The 16,082-nt window shown below is 35.2% G+C and overlaps 1 protein-coding gene across 1 annotated transcript in view; it reads left to right on the top strand.

The window, feature by feature from the left end:
* Window positions 1–16,082, top strand: part of acap3a (ArfGAP with coiled-coil, ankyrin repeat and PH domains 3a) — an 85,423-nt gene that overhangs the window by 32,356 nt on the left and 36,985 nt on the right. Inside the window, exons 2-4 of the mRNA XM_077218711.1 lie at window positions 4,512–4,569; window positions 7,486–7,605; window positions 9,803–9,856. Coding sequence (XP_077074826.1) covers window positions 4,512–4,569; window positions 7,486–7,605; window positions 9,803–9,856 — 232 coding nt within the window. The remainder of the gene's footprint in view (window positions 1–4,511; window positions 4,570–7,485; window positions 7,606–9,802; window positions 9,857–16,082) is intronic.

Genomic DNA, 16,082 nt, shown 5'->3' with positions numbered 1-16,082 from the left:
CACCAACAGTCAGTAGGGCTAGGCAATAATGGTGTTTTAAGCCTTTTCACAAAATTCATTACATATTGTCAAATGGCGCAAACTCTAGCAATTTTTTTTTCTTTTTCGTCTTGTAAAATTATCAGATGTTGACTGTGCAAGCAATGTTCAAACTGATTCGACAGAGCTGTCTGAGTCTTGATATAAACAAAACTTGTTCTTCTTTTGTCTGGGTTTCAGCATTGTAGACGGGTTTGTGTGTGTAAACAGAGCCCGGCCAAGCTAGAGGATGTGAAGGCGGCTTGTCATAGTCACTAAACCAGACGCAAACATGTCTCTGCTGGTTCAGCATCTCAGCCTAAAACAGCACTAATGTGTGTGTTATATTAAACAGCCTTCAGTTCACTGCAGATCTGTTGTGGTGAACATATCAAATATGTGTGTGTCTGTGTGTGTATGTACATACAATCGTATTTTTTAAAATTACATACTGTGTGTGTGTATATATATATATATATATATATAATCTGTGTGTATTACATTTATTGTAGTATTACTGCTTGAGATTTAAAATATACAATATTTTAAATACAATATATCTTTAAATGGTCTTAAGGACAAACATGAAATGGCATGCACGATGCTTTTAACTTGTATAATGTGATGCTTTTCCATATAAAACACTATTATTCAAGTAGTTTTTGTCTACATTTGTTGCCTCTCTTCATTCTCTTCATTTGCAAGATCAAGTGATAGTTAAACGAAAAGCAAGTCAGACCTAATAGGGTTTGTTAATGTGGGGCCGGCCCCCACAGCGGTTGCCATGGTTACATGCCCGGGGGGGCAACATGCGCATCCATGCTGGGAGTGCCATGTGCAGTGAGCTGGCATGGTGGAGGGTCAGGGGGGAGCGAGGGGGGTAACAGCTGTGTCTCCACCCAGGAAACACATCAGGAGGTCAGACAGATGCAAGCCTCCGTCTCATGAGCTCACCGCAGTCCAGATGAACTTCATCAAGTTGTGAGACATTATATAAGCTGGACTTGGGTTTGTTGTCAGGGCAGGAGTCCCAGAATGAGCAAATGTTTTTGTAGGGATAAAAACAGACTTTATTATGGAGCAGGTTATACAAAGAATGAACAAAAACTATTCTAAACTGTGGAATTCAAAGAGTAAACAGTGTCTTTTGTGTATGCAGTGTATGATGGAACAATGGTAACTAGATTTTTTTTCAACGTTTTGAGAAGAAATGTTTGCATGTGCTAAACTGACTGCCAAGATATAGGGGTTGTGGATGGTTGTTGCTGTGTATTTGCTAAGGTATTCAGAGTTGCTTTTAGTGGTTACTGAAGTGCTTGCTAGGCAGTTTAATGTACGTTTAGGAGATGCATCTGTCTGTTCTCTGTTTTACACATCTTACACATCGGTTTATTGACGGATATACAGTTGTTAATACTGATGGTGAGGAATTACAGTTGCAATGTGAGTAGCTACCTCAAACTGAGTAGCTTATCACTGAGAAAATTCCTGCTCGATTCGTCCTTGCGATGCAGGTTCAGGTTGAATAACTATTTCTTCCAATGTTTCATCATCGGACTCGCGCTTGGATTGATATGGTAAAATCAACGCAATCGTTGAATGATATATGCATTCTTTATAACTACTTGCATGGATTCTCTTTTCTTTCAAGCAGACATATTTATTAGTATGAATTAAATATAATTAATCCTTATTAAAGCTATTAACGAGCAGTGAATGCGTTTCTCCTTTTTCTTTTGTTGCTTGATCAATATTAAGGACACAGACCGCATTAGGTTTACTGTCACTTTAAGACGTTGGATCATGTCCAATTACATGCGGATCCAATTGCACTGATGCACATCCTATACACTCACAACTGTTTAAGACATAACCGACATAGTTTACATGAATACTCTCCAAAACGGAAATTTAGACACAATGTTGTTTATATTTGTCCATTCAGACACGAAAGAGAGTCTTCGTACTCGCGCGCTGTAAAGGTGTCTATTGTGCATGGCTGCACGCTTTGGGTTAGGTGTGTGCGCACATAAAACCGTACGGAATAGAGCTCTTTTTTGCGTCGTCATTCCTATTCAGCTCTATATGTCTGCTCTACTCATTCTGTACTAATTCTACATTTTTTAACGTTTTATGAGACCGCTGGGTAGATCAGCATGTTACAGTACAAATGTGCTCATCTAGCTCAAATGCAGGACATCAGTTCTGACTGGATCGCTTCCCAGATCGTCACTATCTAACATTTTCGTCTAGTTTTTATTCGTTGACGAAAATGTCAATAGATTTTCATCATAGTTTTTGTCATTCAAAACTAGGTTTTATTTAGTTATCGTCTCGTTTTCGTCTGTGAAAAATTGTCGTTGACGAATAATTTTCATCATTATTTTCGTCAACGAAATTAACACTGCTCCGGAGCTGAAGTTCAGATATGATATTGGGCTTTTTGTTTCCGACACACGCTGTAAACGGTCACCCAATCACAAAAGACTGGGCCGTCTGGCCAATCAGAGCAGAGTAGGCTTGCGGAAAGGAGGAGTTTAGAAAGACTGATTCATCCAACGAGTCCTTTGTGAAATATTGAAAAAAGTGGTGATGTGCATTGTATATTGTTTTTTTTTACTTTAATGCATGTAAACCTGTTGTAGAAGACCTCCAAAACTAAATTATGAAACTTTAAAATAGCATAATATGGGCACTTTAACATAAAGAAAAAAAATATGATAAAATATATTTTTAAGCATAAAGCAAAATATTATGCTTTTCCTTATGAAGCAGAAAGTGGCAGTGCATCTCCAGTCTTTCTTTTGGCTGGGCTGTGATCCACTTGTACCGCCACGGCCCAGGGACCACAAGAGAGAGGAAGAACAACAGGGACGGCATCCATTAACCGATCGTGTGTGTGTGTGTGTGTGTGTGTGTGTGTGCGTGTGCGTGTGCGTGTGCGTGTGCGTGTGCGTGTGCGTGTGCGTGTGCGTGTGCGTGTGCGTGTGCGTGTGCGTGTGCGTGTGCGTGTGCGTGTGCGTGTGCGTGTGCGTGTGCGTGTGCGTGTGCGTGTGCGTGCGCGTGCGCGTGCGCGTGTGTGTCTGTACTCAAGGCACAATTGCTTCTGCTCTAAATAGAGAGCACGTGCATCACCGCAGCCTCTCCTAAACGCATCTCATACAGAGCACAGCAAGATCAACTGACTGTAATAGTCCAAAATATTACAGTTAAATATTAACATAAAGCCTGAGGGAGTCAAACGGCCTCAGAGTTCAGACGAAAAGCCTTTTTCACACTGGAAGACTCCATGATGGAAAGAGGGAGGTGATGGCACTTTGTCATTGTGGCCCTTCTGAAGAGACCCGATCTGATTGGTCAGTTGCTGAGAATAATGATGTGTTCATGGATAATTAAAAGACTTTTGAAGCTGATGTCATTTTGGATGTTTTTACATGTTGGAGCTACCTTTAAAAATATTTAATTTGACAGAGATATAAATGGTTTTTACTACTTAGAAACTCTATAAAGTAACACACAATGTCTGCACCCCTATCCACATACTCATACTATGCACTAAAGTGTGTACTTCACTATTTTGAGCGTGAAGCGGAAGGGTATGCCAAATTTTGAGATACCTCGGCGTGAGAAACCATAGTTCGCTTTTTACATTCACTTTTAGGTTCATACTAACTGGTTTAGGTTCATTCATACTAACATACTAACAAACTGCAGTTTCAGCCTTGTTTTTATTTATTTATCGTTTTTTTAATCTAGAGAAGTCTGCCTCTTCCTTTAAGCATTTGTGGGTAATATTGGCTAAAAAAAAAAGCACATACTTCGAAAATCCACTGGTAAAAGAACATTGTTCTGACTTAATGTTTTTTAATTGTTTACATACAGTACTAGTAACGTAAACTGCAGGGATTATTCCTCAATGAGTGTTTTATGCTACATTTTTGTCACATGGACTCATTATGTTGCCGCAAGTGGTGTCCAGTTGTCAGCTTCTGAATTAAAATAATTATTTTTGGTTGTTTCAGTTTCATTTGGCAGTTTAGTTTAATAATTATTTGTGTATTTGTTATTTATATATTATAATCATTTTTATATCAAGACAATTCAAGAAAGAAATGTTACAAATCAGAGTTGATATTTTCTGTTTATTCAACAATACAAATGCACTCTGCATTGCATTGTGGAATAGAGTTTTGCATGCGGTGTGCTCTGTTGTATACTACACATTGTAGATAATGTACTATAGTTGGTATCTGGGTAAAATGTGCATGCTGCGCACAGTATGCATACTATAAACTGCAGATATAGCAAGATTTGAATGGCGGTATGATATCCTAAACATTTAAATTCTCCCAAACTATTTAGAGCTAATGCGATCTATAGATGAAATGTAGATCCTATGAAATTTGCTGTTAATCTGTTCCTTGCTGTGTCTTTCATAAAAGTACAATTGTCGGGCCAAAATAATTCACGTCGTCATCCTTTTTGTGTTCCAGGGCAAATATTGATGAGGTGGAGACGGAGGTGGTGGAGATCGAAGCCAAGCTTGATAAGGTAAGACGCTTTAAAGCGGTCACTTGACCTTATAACCCCAGGAGCGCATTTAAGGAACGCATTTGTAAAACACAGCTTATTCCTTTGTTAGAAATCACATCTAATACACTCCAAGACCAATGTAACCAACACTGACATCACACGCTTCTATAACAAGGTCAAACGGTCAACCTCAGGCTTTACGGATCATCGCTATGTGCAAATGTTGGTGCAAATCCAGCAGTGAAAGAAGAAAGCAGTGTGTGTTGTCATTAGAGAGCAGAAAGAGCGTGCGCAGAGAGACTTTTGTGGTTTATCTCACTGAGATTAGTGGGGCGTTCTGGATTAGCGTATAGTGATGGTAATCCTGTTTAAATGCCGTAAAGATGGCTGGATCTTATTTACGGGAAGATCTAATACTGTAATACTAAAGTCTAGTCTAATGCTGTCAATACACTAGCCTTTGGGCAGTTGACGTTTCATTATATTTTATTTATATTTTGCATGTAGATTTCCTGATCTTTTTTATAGTACTTTAATATTAATTAAATTTGCCGTATATTAATTACATTGGTCTCATATTAATAAAACATTATTGCAAGTAATGTTGACAAGTTACAAGTTTATCTACAGTAATATACACTATATACATATATTCCCTTATACAATCATATACATTTTAAATCTAAAAATGTTAATTCTGAAAAAACATCATGTTCATGTTATTTGTCAACTACCCACACAGACGCACTTGCACATATGGTTTGCATGAGTAGATGAAGATGAAATAATCTTTGAGGAAGAAGCGTTCATCTTCTCACAGATGCCACTGAGCACATACAGTATGTTTCTCTAATGCTTGTGATCTCAATCTGTTCCTGAAGTCCTTGATTGAAGGCTGTCAATCCAGATTGCATGTGTATCATTCTTATAGGTTTAAAAGTCTTTTTTAAGTATGTATGTATGTATGTATGTGTGACGATACACAATATTGGGTTCACGAGAACAAGGCGAGATAGTTAAGAAATCTTCAATGACAAAATCATTTATCATGTCATTATGTCAATCATAAAGTTATTTTTATTTATTAAGTGCTTTATACAATACAGATTGTTTTAAAGCAGTTTTACAGGGATAAAGAATATATATTCTTATAGATTATAAATTCTAATATACAATTTTTTTTGCTAAATTATAAAAAGTTCTAATTAATGCTAAAACTGGTTAGCAAACAACAAGATCCCTCTTCATTGTGACTTGAGAAAAAAATCATGGGTCTGGATCATTACAGTCTGCGGTGAAGCTGTTATTTTGCTGAGCCTGATGAAATGATCAAAAGTTGCATGTTGTTGTAATTAAAATGCATGGAAACAGCAAACAACAACAAACAGCATGAGAGAAAGCCAATTCATCTCTCTGCATCATTGTGCTTAAAAACAGTAATGCATAACACACATGAATGAGACCATTACACAAGAATCACCCATGCAGTGTCTATGTGTGAATATACACAGACTCATGCATACATTTGCATATACTAATTATTTTTTAGGAAACTAACATTTGGATTCTTCCTCACAAACCGAATAACAGTAGGGAATGCATTTCGATCCATTTTTGCATGACAATTTCTTGTTAGTTCTTGCGTCTGGCTGTTCAGACGTCGAGTCTGTGGGTCTGTTCGGCAGCTGTGCAGAACAAGGCCTCTCTGTGTTTGTTAGTTTGACTCATGACGAGAGAGTGGGAAATGAAGAGATTTTCCCAAGCCGATATTGTCAAGCTTTCACAGTGTGTGTACGTAATCGAAACAACACCTGAGGGAAGAAAGAGGAAGATAAAATACAGAAGAAATTAACGATTCAGGAAAAAAGGGGAACTAAGCTTTGTCCTCTGGTTCGTGTCAGACTCCTTATGCTGCGACAGACACATGGAGCCCATCTGAGAATGCGTCCCATCAGGCATAAAACAAACACACAACCACATGTGAAGGCCCACCGCGGTCAGGGGATTTGTGGCATGTGCGAAAGTGGGAAATTTTTGCCTTGGCCTCTACATGTGGGTTCTAGTAATTGGCACATTAGTGAGAAGAATTAGCGCACAGATTAGACCGCACCTGTTCTGTCTGTGTTTGTGTTATTTTCAGAAATATGTTGTGTTATGGCCCGTTCACACCAAGAACAATAACTATAAGAATAAAGATATAGCTCTAAAAATCTTCCTAAACCTAAAAGAATAGCAAAGTTCACACCACAACTATAACGATAACGGCACTAAGAAACAATATCTTTGGAATCACTTTCAGAACGTTTTTTTTTTTTTTTCAGCTGATGAACGATAAAACAATGACAGCCAATCAGAATCCATCCTGCTGCATGAATAATATTGTCCTCTGGTGTGAATGCTAATATAGTTTTCGTTATTGGTATGAACGGGCCTTTAAGGTCAACCTAATGTTTATACATGCAGGGTCGTGCATGTACATAAACATTATCTTCTGATTCAAAAGATCAAAATCCCCACCGTTAATGAAACTAAAACACAAATATTAACTTCTAATAGTATTAAATAAAAACTTTCATTAACATTTGAAAACTTAATATTTGCAAAAAATATGAACTAAAGAAGAATGCAAAAACACTTTTCAAAATAATAATACAAAAAAAAATAATAATAAATATATATAGGATTTTCTTTAATATATTTAATATGCAGTGACCATATGAGGATATAATGTCACACTCAACATTGTAAATATTTCCCCAAACAATTGTGTAATGCTGCAAACTATCAAGAGGTTTTAATATTCTGCTCTGCCAGCACAGTCAATTATGATTTTATTAAGTCTTAAAGTTTTCAGCTGATTCACTAAAACACATTTTATGGATGGTTTACTGTGTCTTGTGTTAACTCCTTCCTCTCTCTGTTTTTCTTTAATAGCTGGTAAAGCTGTGTGGTGGTATGATTGAAGCTGGGAAAGCATACGTCACCGCCAACAAGCTCTTTATCAACGGCATCCGGGACCTATCCCAGCAGTGCAAGAAGGACCAGATGATATCGGTAATATTTGATTATGTACATGTCACACACTCGGCTTTCTGTCAGTTCTGATCACGAGGGTAGGAATGAGAATTGTAAGGAAATCTGATTCCTAACGATTCCATTAAAGGGGACCTATCATGCAAAATTCACATAATAATAATGTGTCCGCGTTGTGTGTACACAACCACCCTATTGTACACCACCTACACATCCACTCTGTTTGTTATTTTCCCCATAAATCTGAAACTGTCGCAAAATGAGCCAATCAGGAATGTGCTCCAATGTGACGTCACATTGAAACAGGCCCCGCCCACAACTGACACGGAATCTGCCCTATTAGCTTAGCTTCGCCCCTGAGTGAGCTGTACACAGTCCGCCATCTTTATCTCCTCCATAAACTTTTATCTCCTTTTATCCTCCTCTTTTCTTATTAAAGTTACTGAAGTTATTCAGTCAAGAGCAGTGAGTGATTTTCTGTTTTTCTTTTGTTGTTCGATTCATATTAACAGCAAATGCAGCAGGTTTACTGTATGCTGTCACTTCAATACACAGATCTAATATACACATGTGATTTCTTTCCCTGTTGTTTACAGTCAAAGCCATAACCAACTGTGTTTATGTGAACTTTGTGTTTTTGACAAAACCTTGTGTGTATTTGATAGTTTAAGCGCAATGAGACGCGAAAGAGAACTTGGTTTAATACTCACGTGACACGCCGTCTGACAGCCAGCTTTCTGTGCGCGTGTTACGGATGTGTGCGCTCAGAAAACCGTAAATCAGAAGTTAAACTGATATGGCTTTAAAACGCATGCAGATGATGAATACTTTCATGATGACGAAGAACTGCAATGATTATAATCAAAACCAAACAAATATTTGGTTTTGATCTCAGGCACGAGCTGTAAAGGCTCTGCCCTCTTCTGGAAAGTTGGGCGGGCAGCAGCAGCTTATTTGCATTTAAAGAAACATGCATGAAAACAGCATGCTATTGCTTCAGCTTAAAAATGGCCATTTACAACATGGTTAATTATATTAAGAGACTTATTACATCTTGTAAAAAGGGTTATAATCGGTCTCCTTTAATGATTCTTTTAGAACCTTTATGGTTGTTATTGGTAACTTCATACTACACAAAAACAATACTATTTAAAATATATAAAATGATACTATTATTTTATTAAACTTTTTTATTTTGTTTATTATTTATATTCATTTGAATATTTCTTATATATTACTATTTTTATTTATTATTATATTACTTTCTTATATATTACTTTTATTGTTTGTTTTTTATGTATTATTTTGTTTTTAAAGTACCATTTATCCAAAAAATTCAGAATCTTCCAAAATTTGTAACTCTGTGTGACACAGTGAGCGAGTCATTAGGTTGATTCAGTCCAATAACTCTCAAGTTTGATATTCTTGAGTCTTTTGGACTGATTCGGATGCATTAAAAAGAACTGTCTCGCAAGAGTCATTCATTCATGAATCAGACCTTATTGTCTGAAACCAGTGAGGAGATTTAAGTAGGGAAATTTATAGTCTATTTTTTTGGCGCTCAATATTTCTTTTTCATCATATTCTTTTGCAGTGGCACTTAGACGTGCCATAACGTAGACTTTCAAGAACTGTTCACCACAAATCGTTCAGTTGTAGTCTTTGTTCTCTATATTCTCAACCCTACACACGTCTGCTTTTAATTGTGAGCTCTTTACTGGCAGGCTCGCTGACATGAGGGCGTCAGGCTGCTGTTTTCAGTGTCTCAGGCACTCATTGACCTTGATTAGACATGGATTCAGTCAAAAGGCAGCAGGCCGGGGCTCTCTCGTACCCTCGCCGCCCTCTCTCAGCAGTGCCAGTAGGGTTAGACTCATTGCCGCCATCTGTAAATGCTATTAAGAGTCTTTTTGGCTTCTCTTCTCATGTGCCCAGCTGACTAATGTTGAGCATCTTATTAAAACCTGCTGCTATTTGCATTTTCCACTGTAAAAACATCAAGTCAGCCCCACAATTACATTTCCATTTCGACAAAAGCCTGTTGCACACTCCGCAGGTTTAGTTTTCCTTGTCGGAAGGCATCTGCGCGGTCCAGAATATTAATCAATGATGATACGAGAATAAACATGCGATTGAATTACTTGTATAACTCAATTAATTTTGATCATAACATCTTGAAAATGAAAACATTGTTTGACCTGTTCTTGTATTTTTACAGGATTGCCTGGAAAAATGTGGCGAGAGTTTGCAGGAGATCGTCAACTACCACATGGTGCGTCTCGTGTTTTTTTTCTCTCAAAAAAACCTCATATGGTTCCATCAAAACCTTTCTCCTCATATGAATGACTGTGGGACAGGTCCACTGGGACCACCTCATAGTGTCATCATATTATGAAATGTTAATGTGTTCTCTATCATGTGTCGCTCTTTTCTAGTAGAGGTGCCCTGGTTGTGATGTGTGTGTGAATAATTGAAAATGCTATGATGCTGTGAATCATGAATGATCCTTGTTTTTCATCAAGTTGGATGTAAATCATATATGATGCTCCGTCTGTTGTTGTGAGCGTCTTTCCTGGTCATAAGAGACAATATCTAGAGCAGTGGTTCTCAGCTTGTTTTGCTTCAGGACCTTCATTTTGCATTTGGCTTAGAGTGGTGATGCAAAACAGCAACAGAATTGTGCAAAAGCAATCCAAAATGTCCTTGGGATCAGATGCTGACATTTCTTAATATTATAGTTTCAGGATGAAAGTGTGTCACACAACCCGTTTATGTTGCCTAATGTGGCTTCTACTGTACCAGGAAACACAATATTGTATTGGTGTAAGTAGATGTACAGACTTTGACATTGACCGCAGAAAATACAGTATGGGAAGCATTTTCTTGTTCCTTTTTAAAAAATTAATAAGACGATTTTCTATTCTCACTAACACACACAAAAACACACACACACAAACACTAAAGTAATTTAATGAAATTTTAATATATTGACATTTTATATTTACTGCAATCTTGGCTGTAAAGGGTTCTTGTAAAGCTTTAATGTTATTTGTAGATTAATAACATATATATATATATATATATATATATATATATATATATATATATATATACATACATGCATACATACATACAGTATAATCAAGTCAAGTCATCCTCATTTATATAGCGCTTTTAACAATGTAGATTGTTTCAAAGCAGCTCTACAGAGATAAAGATATAATTTAAGGTAACAGAGATTGGTTTGGTTTTATAGTGGCTCTTGAAAAATGTTTTTTCCAGCTAAAGTTAGTTTTGATTGATTCACTTCCGTCTAAATGATCATTTGTTATTAAATCATACATTATATACCTATAGGTTTTGTGACTAATTGGCTAATTGATAAAAAAGAACAAACACTGAATGATTTGTTCATGAATTAAACGGCTTGATGCAGGTTTATAAAATTTGAATATTCGATTACATTTATAATATAATTTAAATATATTAATAATAAATAAATTATATATATATATATATATATATATATATATATATACACACAAATTAATAGAATTAAAAATGTACAAAATACTTTTATATATATTAATATATTTAAATAATATTAAAAATTGTATTGCATGTGTGAATTTTATATATATGCAGCATGCTGTTTAATTCAACAAACGTTAACGTTTTGAATCAACGAGAAATTAGTATGCTGATCTGAAGAAGTTATAGGTATATCATGTGTGAGTGTATGTAATGCAACAATATAATGTTATTAATCTACAAATAACATTACAGCTTTACTCAAAAAACCCTTTCAGCCAAAATTGGATGAGAGATTCTTGCTGAATCTATAAAGACAATGAAGAATGATGCGGAACAGTTAATTAGGCTGACTAATTATGTCTCGTTTTCCTTTTGAAAGGTCCAACTGGCATGCGTTTCAGTTGGAAGGGACTATTTTTAGTTTCTAACACCCATTTGTCTGTTCTATAAGCCTCGTTGAGGTGCCTGATCTGACCCTCGCTGCCCAGGTCGTCTCTCTGTTGACCCACTGAGCGTTTGATATGCTCTTTTGAGAAGTGTGTCTTTAGAGAGGGACTGTTTAGAGGCCAGCAAAGCCACATGGGGAAATGACATCACAAACGAGGTTAATGGGCAAGGTCATCAGTGTGCGTGTGTGTTGGACAGCACCTGAGCAGTGTGTGCAGTGAGGTATAAACATCAACGCTTGAGGGTCACTTATATAAATGGATGCAGAAAGACAAACACATGGTTCAGTGCACAAGAGCACTTACAGTGCGACAGGCACGTAACAAACTTCCATTAATGCAGTATCATTCCTACCACCAAATTGTACACAGCTTCTGCTTAACCCAACTGTGTGTTAGGTCATGGTCATATGTGACCCTGGACCACAAAACCAGTCACAAGTAACACGGGTATATTTGTTAGGGTTACCTAACAATACATTGTATCAAAATTTTTGATTTTTCGCTTATGCCAAAAATCATTAGGATATTAAGTAAAGATTATGTTCCATGAAGATGTTTTGTAAATTCCCAACCGTAAATATATAAAACATTTATTTTAGTGAGTTAATGCCGCACAATCGCGAACATAAATGGACAACTTTAAAGGCGATTTTCTCAATGTTTCGATTTTTTTGCACCCTCTTATTCCAGATTTTCAAATCGCTGTATCTCGGTCAAATATTGTCATATCCTAACAAATCATACATCAATGGAAAGCTTATTTATTTAGCTTTCATGTGATGTATAAATCTCAATTTCGGAAAATTGACCCATGTGACTGGTTTTATGGTATGTATTTTATTGATATGTGTTCTTTATCATTCAACAGTCATAAACGCAGATTATAAACGTTTTCTTTTTCTAATTTCATGTACATTTGTCTTGCTTTTTTGTCTTTATTTCTTTATTTATGGTAACTGTTTTTTATAAATAAAAAATTAAAAACTGCAATTGAGACATATGTCATTATGAATACATATGGTAATATTATGGCAAAAAGTGTGATTTTATTATTACTTATTTTAAAATAGAACTAAATATTTTTTTCCATAATGAACAGCCATTATTACAGAATTAATTTACACATTTAAATAATGTATATTTTATTATTTAAATAGTAAATCTATAACTTCATTTATATTGTATGAATTTAGTTTCTTATAACAAAATAATTTGCGAATATATATATATATATATATATATATTAAAAAAAAAGTTATTTTATCACTTAAAAAAAATCTTTGTCCATACTGAACAGCCATTATCTCAGAATTTATTTCCAGATTGATCATGAACTTTGTATATTGCTAGAAAGGTAATTTTAATGTTCCCGAATGGTCATTGCATCAGAACACAGATAATGGAATTAACAGGATTTACCTGACTTCTGGACAGGAAATGATTCAAACTGGAAAATCCACAATCATGTGAAATGCTGCAATAGTATGTGAAGATGGGGGTTTCAGAAAGAAAGAGGGGAGGCTAGGGAGTTGCTTGGGAAGTTTTATCATTAGAACCCTTCCTGAATTGAACTGTCCCTACAATACAGGGATTGTTTGGAAAGCGGGTGAAAGGGATTGGAGAGTGAATAAAGGGCTTTTTTCACGTTGGAAGTATTTAATGAGCCTCACGTTCTTACAGATTCTCCTAAATCTCGTGCCAAGAGAAAATCCGCTAACCCGTGTGACATCAGTGTGGTTACTTGACATTTGGCATTATGGGTAACCTTTTGGTTAGCTTTACGTACTGTTGTGTGCAGAGATGAAATGCAGTGGGGAATTCAGCACAGGAAGAGCACATGTGACAGTAAAGCCTAGTCTGGATATTATTCAGCATATTCACACGTTAGAAATGTTCAGAATAACAATACAAGACCAGGAGGAAGACAAAATGGGACACTAACCTATTACCAATACATTATATAACCATTAATTGAATAATAATATTATTATTTTTGTTGTTTATTTATGTATTAATTATATTTATATTACATTATTTAATACTTATTTTAAGTAATGCATATATAGATTTATTTATATTGTATTTATGTATTTAAATAAATTATAGAATTTATTACATTTATTTGTATTCATTTAATTGATCAAAATAGCTTTATATTCTATAAACTTTATTATAAAAACTTTATTAATTCAATTATTTGACTTTTTTCAAAATAATAAATGTATTTTATATTGTAGCTATTAATTTATACATATATATTCAATATGTATTTCATTATTTAAATAACAAATGCTACATTTATTACTGATGTATTAATTAAAATTTCTGTTATCAAAATGAAATGTATATTACATTATATATGTAATAAATATATTTTAAACAATATATAATAATAAAAACAATTGTTAATTATTTATTACTAATTATATTCATATTATATTTAGTACTTATTTTAAGTAATAAATGTATACATTCATTTCTATTGCATTTATGTATAATATATATTTTATTATTTAAATTATATAAATTGTATACATTATACTGTATTAATTCATCAACATATATTTAGATTATTAACTTTATTAAAAAACATATTTCATTATTTCTGTTATCAACATTTGAACATTTATTTATATTTAATTAATACAATTTCTGGTATCAAATATAAATATATATATATATATATATATATATATATATATATATATATATATATAAAATATATGTTATATATATATATATATATATATATATATATATATATATATATATATATATAAAATATATGTTATATATATTACATAAAAGATTATGTAATACATGAAATTTGTGTTATATAAACAATATATCATTAATAATAAATACATTTACTTTGGGGATATATATATATATATACAGGTCCTTCTCAAAAATTTAGCATATTGTGATAAAGTTCATTATTTTCCATAATGTAATGATAAAAATTAAACTTTCATATATTTTAGATTCATTGCACACCAACTGAAATATTTCAGGTCTTTTATTGTTTTAATACTGATGATTTTGGCATACAGCTCATGAATACCCAAAATTCCTATCTAAAAAAATTAGCATATTTCATCCGACCATAAATATGCTAAAAAATTTGCATATTTTACTGACCAGTAATACCATGGTCAGTAAACCATTTACCAGTGGTTTTGGCACTGTGAGCAGGTGCCAGGTCGTGCTGAAAAAAGAAATCATCTCCATAAAGCTTTTCAGCAGATGGAAGCATGAAGTGCTCCAAAATCTCCTGATAGCTAGCTGCATTGACCCTGCCCTTGATAAAACACAGTGGACCAACACCAGCAGCTGACATGGCACCCCAGACCATCTCTGACACTGGTACTTGACACTGGACTTCAGGCATTTTGGCATTTCCTTCTCCCCAGTCTTCCTCCAGACTCTGGCACCTTGATTTCCGAATGACATGCAAAATTTGCTTTCATCCGAAAAAAGTACTTTGGACCACTGAGCAACAGTCCAGTGCTGCTTCTCTGTAGCCCAGGTCAGGGGCTTCTGCCGCTGTTTCTGGTTCAAAAGTGGCTTGACCTGGGGAATGCGGCACCTGTAGCCCATTTCCTGCACACGCCTGTGCACGGTGGCTCTGGATGTTTCTACTCCAGACTCAGTCCACTGCTTCCGCAGGTCCCCCAAGGTCTGGAATCGGCCTTTCTCCACAATCTTCCTCAGGGTCCGGTCACCTCTTCTCGTTGTGCAGCGTTTTTTGCCACACTTTTTCCTTCCCACAGACTTCCTACTGAGGTGCCTTGATACAGCACTCTGGGAACAGCCTATTTGTTCAGAAATTTCTTTCTGTGTCTTACCCTCTTGGTTGAGGGTGTCAATGATGGCCTTCTGGACAGCAGTCAGGTCGGCAGTCTTACCCATGATTGCGGTTTTGAGTAATGAAACAGGCTGGGAGTTTTTAAAAGCCTCAGGAATCTTTTGCAGGTGTTTAGAGTTAATTAGTTGATTCAGATGATTAGGTTAATAGCTCGTTTAGAGACCCTTTTCATGATATGCTAATTTTTTGAGACAGGAATTTTGGGTTTTCATGAGCTGTATGCCAAAATCATCAGTATTAAAACAATAAAAGACCTGAAATATTTCAGTTGGTGTGCAATGAATCTAAAATATATGAAAGTTTAATTTTTATCATTACATTAGGGATAATAATGAACTTTATCACAATATGCTAATTTTTTGAGAAGGACCTGTATATGTGTGTATATATATATATATATATATAAATATCTTTTTGTTTTGTTTGTTTTGTATGCAGTTGTGATGCTGGTCAATCCGTGTGTGATCTCATACAGAGCCCATATTAAATACTCACTTAGCACATGGCAATGTTTTAAACCCAGTATGTCAGTCTGTGGACCACACACAGGGTGTCTCTCTCCATTCCTGCCAAAGACCCGAGACCGGCGAGTTGGGTTCTCGGTTTCCCAGAACCTGCTACTTCATTTAAAGGCCGTTTGGATGAAG

The sequence above is a fragment of the Siphateles boraxobius genome, unplaced genomic scaffold (assembly GCF_051911475.1).
Source record: "Siphateles boraxobius isolate OS27281-9 unplaced genomic scaffold, OSU_SipBor_1 77, whole genome shotgun sequence".
NCBI classification, from domain to species: Eukaryota; Metazoa; Chordata; class Actinopteri; order Cypriniformes; family Leuciscidae; genus Siphateles; species Siphateles boraxobius.
This window is presented reverse-complemented; position numbering and strand designations above follow the sequence as displayed.